A 13,043-nucleotide genomic window follows, 5' to 3' on the forward strand; every position below is an offset into this window, starting at 1 on the left:
CTGCGAGTGGATCGAGCTGGGGAGAACATCTGCCTCCAATTTTTCAGCTAAACAAAACCGTGAATTTTAATTTAATAAAAACCTTCAGCCTACAAGCACCACAAATAAAGTCATTCAGGCTTGGCCGAGTTTTAAACCAGAACTTGGCACCTCTTCAGAAGCACGTTAGAGAGCTTAGGGTAGAAAATCTTCCCATTTTGACACATGCAGCTGCTGGGACTCAACTGCTGAGAGCGGGAATGAAGCACTGCATTGGGCCCAGGTTCCAGAAGCAAAGCCCATGGAGGTCATGGGCAATGTTTACATTAACAGCAATTGTTTGGGAGGGGGGAGGAGCTTTAAAAAAATATGCATGCCACTAAGAGCAGCTGCTTTGAATCCGGGTCACATCAGCCATGCAGGTGACCCTGACTTTATACAACCCACCTGAAGGCATATGAAGGAGTTCAACCCAGAGTGTCACCCAGCACTACACTGCTACACAGCATAAAATAAATACAGGGGAAGAAAAAGATCCAGCACTGCAGACTTATTGAATTAAACATTATTGTGGCTAACGCAATCAATACGGCATTGATTGCATTATCCATATTAATATTTAATTCAATTAAAAGACCCCAGATCTTTTATGATGCAGAAAAAAAGTTAAATTTCAGCTGGACCCAAACTATAGCTGATCTGGGCTTCCCAGCTGTTCAAAGCTGATCCTTCCAGCAGAGCTGAAGAGAATCATTTCCCTGGTCTGGCTGCCACTACCACCCACTACAAACCCCGCAGGGAGACAGGGATCCCCCTCAGGGGAATGTGGGGTGCACAAGTGGGTAGGGGAGCTGGAAAACCTCACTTCAGAGGCCTTCGTATTGCAACTGAGCCCCAGCTGATCGCTGCCAAAAGAAGCAGTCTCACACCTGCTCCTCCCGCCAAAAGCTTTCTTGACTTTTCTGAGAATTAGTACATTTTGCTAAACTAGCAGAGAACTAACCCAGCCCCCCACTAAATGAAGAAATAAGCAAGCTTTTATCAGTTCAGCAAGCTGAGCAAGTCATCCAACTTAGCTGTCACTGCACATCCTGTTTTTGATATATATATTTTTAACTCCTTTCTCACTGTGCACCTCTTTAGCTTAGGGGCTTGTGAGGGTAGGCACTGTGTGTGCTTGAGCGGCGCTCGTCATGGCACAGCGTTGCTCTTCAGCACGCCTGCTGCAACCAAATAGACAAACTATAGGAAAAAAAAAAAAAAATAGTAAACTCAGACCTGAGAAAGGGCTGCTATGGTTTACAGCTGTGCCCATCAGGGAAGAAACCTCTCTGCTTCTTAAACACACTTGGACATCCAGGGCAGACATCGTAACGCAGCTAACCGTGGCACTGCACAGCTCGCTTCTCCCAGCGGCGGTGCACAACGCTTCCAACATCCACCGGAGCGAGACACCGCGAACCCCTACTGCATAACGAAACCAGCCATCCCCATTGCCTGTCACTGCCTCAGCATCCCCGCTCGGTGAATGACACCAGTGTCTCAAACCCGCAGCAGGAGCTGATGTTTCTCTGTTACTTCATCAGCCCAGACCTCCTGCCAGGAATTAAATTGAAGCACAGAAAATGCATCTTCTTCATGGGGGGGGGAAGAAAAAAAAGAAAAAAAAAAAAGAAAGAGAAAGGTGGGAACCTTCCTCCCCTTCCCCCATCTGATTACATACAAAATGTTCTACTGCTTTTAAGGGCAATTTAACACTGATTAAACTACTGTTAATTTAAATCAAACAAGTCTGAAGAGATAGAACATGCTGCACTGCTATTAAAAACAGATGAATCTTCATTTGTTCCATCTGAGACACTACTGTCCATTTCCTAGCCAACAATATCTGGCTGTCCAAAAACCCCTTTCTGAAGTTTTTAAATTGATATTTAAGTCTACTGTGTTGGCTTTTGCAACACAACATGGTCTGCTTTTGTGTCAGAGAGAAAGAGACAAACCTTTCCATTGAACTGTTTTTTCTTGCAAAGTATGGGAGAAAATCAGAAAAAAGACACGGGGGCCAAACTGATTGATAACAATCTAACATCAAATTCACCCCATTTCCAAGAGCAAAAACAGGCGATCCTCCAGCACTGAAGTACAAAATAGCTTAAGGAGGAAAAAAGAAAAGCTTTGGTCTTCAATGTTTGATAGACCTGTCCTCAACAAGATTCCAAGATGCCGCTATCCAAACTTTGCTGGCAGTTCAGCCGATCCAAAAGACAGGCCAGAACAGACGTTCCTGCCCAGAAGCTCTATGGGTACTGCAGCGCTGGCAGCTATAAACTGATTTTTTCCCCTTCCCTCTACCACCCTGACAGGTAAGCCAGCCCACATGAATCGGAAGCAGAGCAGAAAGCAGAGGCAGGGGTACCAGACAATCCCTACATGTACATATTTTCTCCAAATAATACGCATCAATGTGTAATTTTACAACAGTCTGTGACTTCCATACAGACATCTTTGTCCTGAGCAGAATTATTTGCAAGTGTTTCATTAGCCAGTGCTGATCTGCTGGAAGACTGCAGCATAAAACAACTGCTCCAGATTAAGTTCAATGGAACTGGGCAGGGAATACAACCAGCTTCAATTTTCTGCCTAGAATTATTACAGGCTGAGAGAGTTGGGGTTGTTCAGCATGGAGAAGAGAAGACTCTGGGGAGACCTCATAGCAGCCTTCCAGTACCTGAAGGGGGGCTACAGGAGAGATGGGGAGGGACTCTTTATCAGGGAGGAGAGCAACAGGATGAGGGGTAATGGTTTTAAACTGAAAGAGGGGAGATTTAGATTAGATATTAGGAAGAAATTCTTTACTGTGAGGGTGGTGAAGCACTGGAACAGGTTGCCCAGGGAAGTTGTGGATGCCCCATCCCTGGAGGTGTTCAAGGCCAGGCTGGATGGGGCTGTGAGCAACCTGGTCTTGTGGAGGTGTCCCTGCCCATGGCAGGGGGGTTGGAACCAGATGATCTTTAAGGTCCCTTACAACCTGAACCATTCTATGATTCCCTTCCTTGAATTATTTCTCTTCAAGCGCTCTTGCTCCTTCTGCGAGCCTTGCCCAGGCTGATCACAGATAACTCACAGCTAGTCAGGTCCAAGTCCAGCTCAGACGCTTATGATAGAGCAGAAGAGAGGGGCTTCAAGCCCAACAAAGGCTGCGTAGAAGCCAGTTGGGTCAAGCACTTGCTGACATCTTTGTTACTGGAGAGACACAAGGCTTTGGGACCCTCCCACACTTGTTATTCATTAGGAAGAGGACTGCGAGACAACAGACCCCGAGCACCTCCCAGACAGGCCAATTCTACTTCGAGACCACAAGTACTCCCCACTGTTTGGTATTACTCCTTTGCCTGTTGTTTCCTTAAAACCCTTGCAGAAATAACGCAAAGTCTAGCTCTCCTGAGTTGCTCTGATAAGTTCTCTTTTTGGGCTGCTTCCTTCCACCTCAGAAAGTCAATTCTGAGTTTCTCAAAATAACAAATGGATCCTCAATGTCCAGCAACAGAGAACTCAGTTTATAGCCGGAGGAACAAAGTCCAAAAAGAACTACTGATATTTTAGGGATAAGAAAAACCTGAGATCTTTGAAAACAAGTAACCAAACAGAGGTAAAAACAGCCAAAAATATGAGCTATTCTATGACTATATTCCCCAGGACCCACCCAGGACAGTGATGCAAGGAAGCAACCTCCATACTCTTGAGTATCTTTCACTTCAATAAAACACACAAAAAACCCCAAACCCTAAACCCCACACAAAACAAAACAAACAAATAAACAAACAAAAAAAAAAGCAAAGCAATCAAACTGGCCAGGATTCATATATTCTCTCTTAGACCACAGCCTGAACTCCAGACATCGCTACTGAAAGTGTTACCAGGTGTCCCAGATGAACTAATTCATAATGAGATAAATGGATAGATTTCAAGGGAAGTTGCCTGACAATCATTAGCCTGAGATTCACAGCATTTCTGAGGTATAAATACAAGAATAATAAAAACATCTATAATCCAGATGGGATGTCTTGGACTTTTACCTCTTCAAGCGCCCCAATCGTCAATGCACAGGAAGCATATGCATTTTAGCAAGAGAATACTAATATAATAAATTCATGTTATAGCTAAGGTTCTTTACTAACGTTCAACAGATTTTCTTTGATGAACTCAACTACTCCCTGCTTCAGACTGTGCCAAAATATACGGCACCCAAAATTGGCTGTGGCTGTCAATGCCACAGGTCTACTCACGATGCATGAAATACCTCTTCTATTTTGAGCCTGCCTCCTACCAGCTTCCTCACTTCTGGACTGGAAGAGACAGTGAGAAACGATCCCTACACACCCTTTACCACAGGCCTCATAATTTTATAACCTTGCTTTCATGAGCCAAAATCCATCCAATGGATTAAGAGACTTGATTTATCCTTACTATAAGACTTTAAGCCATGTTTTATCAAGTGCTATCCCTCTGCTTTTAATGATTAGCAAGACTGAATTAAGCAGGGTCTGCGTGTCACAGACCTCTAGCTTTTGGGTACTTACCTATTGCTTGAGTAGTGTTGGGACACCTGCTGCCATTCTGGCATCAAAGCCTGCATAAGTTGATCACACTCAGACTCTGAAATCCTGGAGACCTGAAGGAGATGGACCAGAGTTAGTCTTGAGTACACTCCAATGAGAAGTAAGGAAGGATCACTCCTCAGCATGATACAGAGGGATTCTTAATGTGATTTGATAGTAACTCTGCTTTAAAAACATGACTTTGATTCAAAGGAACAAGACCTTATGAAGAGTTCAGAGTGTAGCTTAAAAAAGAAATAATTAAGAAATTGATGGCAATTTTCTAACAGAATTTCCTTTAAGCTGCCAAGGAGCAATGGCTCTTAAAAAAAAATAAAAATCTATGTATCCGCTGCCTCTAGGACATAGAACTGACTACTGATGGGCCAAATTTCTTGCTGGTATACAGCAGAAAAGCTCCATTCTTAAGAATTTTGCAGAGATTCACTGCTACTTCTGCAAAGAATACCGCATTAGGTATATTGATGTGCTATGAAATGCCAAGTGAAAATGTGCTACAATTGTTAAAATAAATGACCAAGTCCACGCAGTATCGACTCAGTACGTTATTTGCTGCCAGCGTTTATCTGCACAAAAACCCAAAACACATTCATCCCATGGATTGTTCCATTTATTAATGAGCCTTGCATTTTTGCTCGCTCACACAGACGTGCAAGTACTCGAGAACTGCATTTAGTGAAGAGCAATGATTCAGTCTAGCTTAAGTGATAGATCAAGAGACTCCAGCTACCGAAGTCTAATAGTTGCCATTGAAAACTATACCTGTTATACCTGAAGTGTATAGTTCTAGCTATAGAGTTCCACAGAGCATGTTGAAAATTGGCGTAGGATCTCCAGTGGCAATGGTTACAGAAAACGACTCTCTTGCACTGCAGAGCTGCTCTCGCAAATGGTTATGCTATCTTCACAGCTCTATCAAGTTCACAAAAAAGTACTTACATTTCCATTTACTGTTGAGATACATATGGATATATATATACACACACACACACATTCTGTAGCTAAGCTCATGCAATAAGATACCCCAAACTTACCAGCACCAAAAGTTTTATTATTACAAGCAATACAAAAGCAAACACTAGAAACTTTGTTTTATCCCACAACCATCATTCTCACTGTATATTATTATGAGACACCATTTTAAAATTAGGAATTCACAAACTAAGGCAACACAAAAGATGCAACACATTACAAAAGAACACAGAGTGAGGAAGTAAGATTCTGGCAATAAGTTATGATTAATTATAAGAAGTATCGTAACAAATTTGAAAGAATCAGATATAGCTCCAATGTAGCCAGCTAAAATTAAGTACAATTGTGCAAAGTGAGGCATAATTCTTTTGAGATCATTAATATTTTTTTTTGTTGAAGTAACCATGATAGCAACCATCCATACTTACAGAAATAATATTATAATTTAATACGGATCCTGATGCTTAAAAACCTTCAGAAAATAGAATCAAATTTGAGTCACACATTTACAAGCATGAAAAGACAGAAGTGAATAAAGCATTACTCTTGCTGCAAATAATAATTTTAGACTGAGACTTTTAAAGATAGTATTTTCAAAATTGACTACTCTCAAATGAATTCAGACCATTAGTTCTACTCTAATTTCTACAAGGCTTATCCCATGCCAAGAATTTCCTGCAAAATTCAGCTGTAAAAAGTTATAAGAAACACCACATGTTATCTGACAGATGTCTATACAGGCAAATGACTATGTTTAAATCCAGAGAGTCCTTTTTTAAAAAAAAACACAAATTCTGGCCTGGCTGGGAGATCTTGACACATACAATAGATCCTTGTCAATGGATATTAAACACAGAAGAAATGGGGTCATGCTCCATCCCCCCAGAAAGGGCTGGTTTACATCAAGAATTCAAAAGGTTTTGTTTTGCACAATTTTAGTTACAAAATGTCAGTGATTATTACAGTTAAGTTAAATGCAAATAATAAAGCATACTAAATAACCTAAGGGACATTTTTCAATGCAGTATATTTATCTCTCTCCTCCATTATAAGTTCATTTATTCCACCATATCATTGATCTTAGTAACTCATTTAAATGGTCAAAGCTCTCCTGTATTCCTAAGTGCAAAACATAAATCATATCTTCAGACCAGCGTTTACCAGAGTGTTCCAACTGCTCAAGATTCACCACATTTTAAAACCTTGCTCATGAGACACCGATGTTCATTTTACAGGCAGGAGCTGAAATGACATCGCACAGTCTACAAGCCAGCTGGAGGGGGCCATCCAGACTTTGCCTTGACGAATTTTCTCTGGCTTGAATTTAGAAGACACATCATAGATTACATACTGAGTGCAAAACCTTTGGTCAGAAGTAGATTCTGCATGGTAAGCCACCGTGTTGACTGTTTGCGTCACATCACTGTCTGGTTTTGGCTGCCTAACCAGAATTTGTCCTCCTGCTGCTTTGACCAACTCCACAAGATCACTCTTCTGGTGATGACTGAAAGATCCCAAAAAATAGAAGTAGCATCCATCAAACAACTTCGGCAGCTAAGTGGAAGGAAAAAGAAAAGTATAAATACAGGACTTTGTGACTGAGCACACAGGAAAAAAAAAAGTGGAAAGGAAGAATCTGTGCCTACAAAAAAATACAATTTAAAATAACGAACACTGGAAGCTGGAACAGTAACTCCACATTTAAGGTTCTCAGTATAAGTGTGCAACCAAGAAAAGTTGCTTACGTGGTAAATTCTTGCTTATGTTTAAATATTTTCCAGCACAACAGGGCTTAACTACGAGCTAGGAATATTTACAGCTACTGCTATAATACTTTTAATGAACTTCTCCAGCGTAGTCCAGAAAGTAACCAGAAATTAATCCAGTTAAATATAAAAGTGCCTCTATATGGAAACAAGAAGTAATAAAATCATTTTTCTTTCAACTTTCAGGTAATTTCAACTAGGTTCTAAAGCTGAGCAGAGAAGACCAAACCAGCATCACTTCCTGTCCCATACAACTTCTTCCATGAATGTAGTTCAGCACTCCCTCTGACAAGGTTAAAGCAACTTATCCACTAATAGAGAAAAATGACAGCTTTATGGGTGTTCCCAGTTCTTTCGATCACCTTGCGCATAATCAAATTTCTGTACAAGACCACATTAAAATTTTACATCCACTGCACCTGCGCATGTGGCAAAGGGCAAAAATGCATGAACCAAAGGTCATTAAGATAATCTGTCTCAAGCAATAAAACCCACCAGCTGTTCTCTGTTGAGCCGGCCTCTTTGTGGGCCACCTTGGATTTCATATTTCTCTTCTTGTTCTCGTACTGCAGTTTGTAGACAGGCTTGCACCCCTACAAAAATCACAGTAAAGAAGGCAAAGATTAGAGATCCCATGTTTTAACAGAGGCTTGCATGTCATTTTAGGGACTAACGCCTTGCACTAAAACAAAAGGATTACCCACAGCTCAAAACATAGCATCAAAGCTTGTGTGCTTTAGAAGTTTGCTTTTAAACTTGAAAAAATTTACAACAGCGGTTGAAGATGCAAGTTAGACAGAGAGAAGCAGTATCACACTATCAGTGCTGTAAACACCAGGAATTAGTAGCTTTTCCTCTTACCCACTAAAGGTGAACCACTTAATGTCAAATGTCAAATTGCTGATCATTTGGAAGCTTAAACCCAGCATTTAGAACCAACTCTGCAGTTACGAAATGGAAGCAATTGCCTGATAAAGAGCAATTACAAAGCAAACACAAAGCTGATTCTGAACAGCTATGGCCTCAAATAACAAATCGGATAGGATTTCAAGGTCTCCAAGATCAGCACAAACTGGAGATTTATGCTAGGGTTTAACAGTGGCATTCATTTTTGTTACCACTGCTGCATAATGAGACTGTCCTTTAGAGTCAACGTGGTTTTACCTTGTTTTAAGGCTAGTTATTTTTTTTCCCCCAATACAGAATGCGCTGATGCTAACGTATCGCTAACATCAGTTAAACATACTACCTGACCTCACTTCGGAAAGAGAAATTGCTGTGGTCACCCATTCAAGGATGGAACATTTTACCTGCACATACATTGTACTCGTTAATAAAAATTACCCAAAAAAGAAAGTTTGCAAAGTTGATTTTGAAAACTGTTCCATGAGGATTTAGAATGCTGTCAAGGTTGTAACCTTTAAAGTAGTACCTCACTCCTTGCAGTGTGTTTCTGACTCAGGCAACTTACTTCTACAGTCTATGAAACCCACAGTATTTAAAAAACAAAACAAAACACAAACCAAAACCCAAACAACACACTAACCAAAATAAGAGGTAAAATGTAGGGTGTTGATCCTAAAAAAGAAGAAAGCACAAGACCATAATCTTGTGAAGTATCACTGACAAAGGTACTTGGGTATCACGGCAGTCAATAGATAGGAATGTCTAATCTCGACAGATCTTGAAAGCCAACTGTTTGCAATCTACCACAAACTCATACAAACTCACAAAATGCAATGGGAATTCATATTTTAGTTACCAGAAGTCTTCCAATATGCTTACATCAAAAAGATAAACCTATACAGAAAACTAGAACTGGCTGAATACTATGTCAACATGCATCTTCCTCCATGTGCAAGTACCAGGTTGATTATTTGCATTTGTTCATTCCTTCAATGAAAATGAACATGAACTCGTACAAAACCAGAACGGCAACCTAGTTATGTGCCTTCTGGAAAAGCAACCTACACATTCATTATTGATAACAGCAATGAATATTGATAACTTATTTTCAAAGTACTCATGACTCAAAAGTAAATCTAAAAGTTGTTTCATTTTTATTATTTTTATCATCACAACGCAACAAGACTTCCTGTGTCAATTTGCCTAACTTACATGGCTATTCTTTCCTTCCAAGAAAATACAGATGTTAATGGGGGCCACTTACAGTAAAGGAAAACCCTAGTTTTCCTTAAAATCTAAAATCAAGAACAGAACTGTTCCTTCATCAAGGGCGTGTTTTATTTCAATCTACCATCAAAAGCTCAATTTCAAGGACTTTCATCACAGAGCTGAGGTTTTCATACAATGAGTACGTCACAAATTGAGCATCCAAGTGCCAGCATCAGTAAACGCAGGAAATTTGACGTGGAAGTAATAAAAGACTGAATGAATACAAAAGACTATGACTTCTTCTTGTACTCTTACTTCTCGGGGTGGGGGGGAAGAAAAAGAAAATGACTAATGTTAGTGGAATGTTTGTTTTAGCAGAAAACACAAAATAGGCTATGTCTGTTTTGCATGCATAGGTATGTCCATTTTACGCTGCCAAGTCCTCTGAGGAACTTGTAATGATGATCCTCTACGAGAGCAAGAAGAGACACTCATCTACATGTGCCCTGTTTTCACTGTATCTATAAGAACCACAAGATAAACATGTTTCCTTGAAAAACTGGAAATATGCAAACAGACCATTAGTCTAGCCAGTGCCTGCACGATCAGCATTCTCATTAATTTTAACTTTTCTCAACCAGCTAGATTCAGAACAGATCCGTGTCGTAACAGATTTGTGGCACAAAAGCTATGTATTCCAGGTAGAATAAAAAGGCAGGAATGTAAGTTCTCAGTGCCCAGGTGTTTCTCAAGTAATGAATTTTCAACTCCTGAACATATTTTTTCATGCCAGATGTAGAAGCAGAACTTGCTCTGACTCATGGGACTTGTCATATTTGATAGATAAGAACAAGTGCTTTTTGGAACCATTGTGCTCAGGGACATTTCAAGCAGCCTCGTCTAATGCTTTTGTCTATGTGCAGGTAGCAAAAGTGGGAAGAAAGTCATTGGAACCCCCAAGCTTAGAAAAGGTGGTCCTTCAGGCTTTGACATGCTTCACGGCAATCTTAGCATCAACAGCACAACTAATCCATAGGAAGAGCATCACTTGGAAAGAGACAAGAGGACACAGAGAGGGTAACAGCGAAAGGAGAGTCTTAGGCACAAGGAAAGGAGGCAAACAGCATGTCATAGACTCATAGAATCGCCTAGGTTGGAAGGGACCTTTAAGACCATCTAGTCCAACCATCAACCTAACTCTGATAAAGAAACAAAACAAAACAAAAAACAACAACCCATCACTAAACCATGTTACTGAGCACTATGTCAACCCGTCTTCTAAATACCTCCAGGGGTGATGCCTCAACCACTTCCCTGGGCAGCCCATTCCAATGCTAAATAACCCTTTCCATGTAAAAATTTTTCCTGATGTCCAATCTGAACCTGTCATGTGTCACCAGAATCAGGTCTAGCTGTATTTTCAGAAAACTGATGCAGGTAGCAACCAACGTTTGAGGAAGGTGCTTACAACCCTAAGGTTGTAAGTCAAGGAACAGCTATCTACAGGGCAAGTTTTCCTAACTAGAAGAAGGAAGCTAAAATAATTTAGACAATAGAGACCAGTATGTCCTAATAGTCTGAGTGAGGTTCTCAAAGACAGCATAATCAGCTTTGTTCGTGTTATGATGTCATTTGAAAGCACCAGGCACATACAAGCTTTGTCGTTTTTCCAAAGAGATGGTACAATCACCACAGCATCACCTTGTGCTTCCATTTCACGCTGAAGAGTAGGGATACAAACAGAAGATTAGAGCCTACTGTAGGCACTTCCATTTTTTTAAAACTTTTTTTTTTTACAGCTAAGGATGTTATTTTCTGTGAAAAATGAGTGCTGAGTCCACTTAGTAAAGCCCAGGTCTTTTTCTTTAATATTATTAATTTTAAAGCTGCTAACGTGTAAGCAGCTGGATAACCCGACAGTTCTCTTTTAATAATCTCTATATCAAACTGAGCGTCATCCTGAGGACATATAAAAGGAAATAAAATCCTATACTGTATTCAAACATGTATCACTCCACTGCTTTTATAGAGAAAATTCCAGTAGCTCTGTTGACCTTACAGCACTCCTATTGGAGTCGGAGGCACAGTGCCCTTTGGCTTCGAACAGGAGCCATATTAAATTGATTCCCAGAACTCCAGAGATTACAGACTCTCATTTGCTCGGCATTGTATTGAAAAGCCACCAGTCAGCACCTGATGCAAAGAACACTGGTCAAATGAATGGACTGAAAAAAAGAATTGCTATTATCCTAATTAAAAAGTGATCAGGTAACCATCAGTAATATGCCATCTCCCTTCTGAAATTGAGATGGTCGTCTTAATTACTTACGCAAAAAAAAGGTATCAGAACAGGACCAACAATCTTGAAAGCACAAGGACATCCTTAAAGCTTTCTGGAAACCAAGGCAAAAGCAAACTTGCTTCTGAGAAGACACATGTCATTATCAGAGCAGGTACAGATCAGAGTTACATTGTTTTCCTTCCCACATTTGCAGCTTGTGGATTCTTTGCAGGCAAGCCTGACTGAAAATCTGCTCTGTTCTGTTGCAAAAAAAGACCCCTTAACTCACTCAGGATCTCAGCCAATCTCGATTTATTCCATGATGCTATTGCCATTAAGAGCTGTGGACCTTCTAGGTTTGAGGTTGATCAAGTTTAGTCATTTAACATAGAATAGTTTGGGTTGGAAGGGACTTTAAAAGGCCATCGAGTCCAATCTCCCCCACAATGATCAGGGATATTTTCAAGTAGATCATGTTGCTCAAAGCTCCACCCAACCTCAACGTTTCCAGGGATGGGGCATCTACCACCCTCTCTGGGAAACCTGTCCGGTGTTTCACCACCCTCAGTGCAAAAAATTTCTTCCTTAAATCTAGACTAAAACTACCCTCTTTAAAGCCATTACCCCTTGCCCTGTCACAACAGGCCCTGCTAAAAAGTTTGTCCCCATCTCTCCCGTAGGCCCCCTTTAAGTACTGGAAGGCTGCTATAAGGTCTCCACAGAGCCTTCTCTTCTCCAGGCTGAACAATCCCAACTCTCTCAGCCTGTCTTCATAGGAGAGGTGCTCCAGCCTTCTCATCTTCATGGCCTTCCTCTGGACTCAATCCCTTCATCCCCCAGCCTGTATTAATACCAGGGGTTGCCCCAACCCACGTGTAGGACCTTGCACTTGACCTTGTTGAACCTCATGAGGTTCATACGGGCCCACTCCTCCAGCCTGTCCAGGTCCCTCTGGATGGCATCCCATCCCTCAGGCACGTCAACCGCACCACTCAGCTTGGTGTTGTGGACAAACTTGCTGAGGGTGCACTCAATCCCACTGTCTATGTCATTGATGAAGATATTGAACTATACGGTCCCAATATGGACCCCTGAGGGACACCACTTGTCACCAATCTCCATCTAGACATTGAGCTGTTGGCCACTACCATCTGGATGCGACCATCCAGCCAGCTCCTCATCCACCAAGCAGTCCACCCATCAAATCCATATCTCTCCAATTTAGAGAGAAGCATGTTGTGGGGGACCGTGCCAGAGGCCTCACAGAAGTCCAGACAGACAACATCAGTAGCTCTTCTCTTGTCCACTGAT

The 13,043-nt window shown here is 41.1% G+C and overlaps 1 protein-coding gene across 1 annotated transcript in view; it reads right to left on the reverse strand.

Moving 5' to 3' along the window:
- Window positions 1–5,630: 5,630 nt before the first annotated feature.
- The window catches only part of BARD1 (BRCA1 associated RING domain 1), a 51,307-nt gene continuing 43,894 nt past the window's right edge, over window positions 5,631–13,043 (reverse strand). Inside the window, exons 10-11 of the mRNA XM_074145323.1 lie at window positions 7,832–7,929; window positions 5,631–7,124 (exon numbers count right to left, since the gene is read on the reverse strand). Coding sequence (XP_074001424.1) covers window positions 6,795–7,124; window positions 7,832–7,929 — 428 coding nt within the window. The 3' untranslated portion in view covers window positions 5,631–6,794. The remainder of the gene's footprint in view (window positions 7,125–7,831; window positions 7,930–13,043) is intronic.

Source organism: Numenius arquata, chromosome 3 (genome assembly GCF_964106895.1).
Source record: "Numenius arquata chromosome 3, bNumArq3.hap1.1, whole genome shotgun sequence".
Taxonomy (NCBI): Eukaryota; Metazoa; Chordata; class Aves; order Charadriiformes; family Scolopacidae; genus Numenius; species Numenius arquata.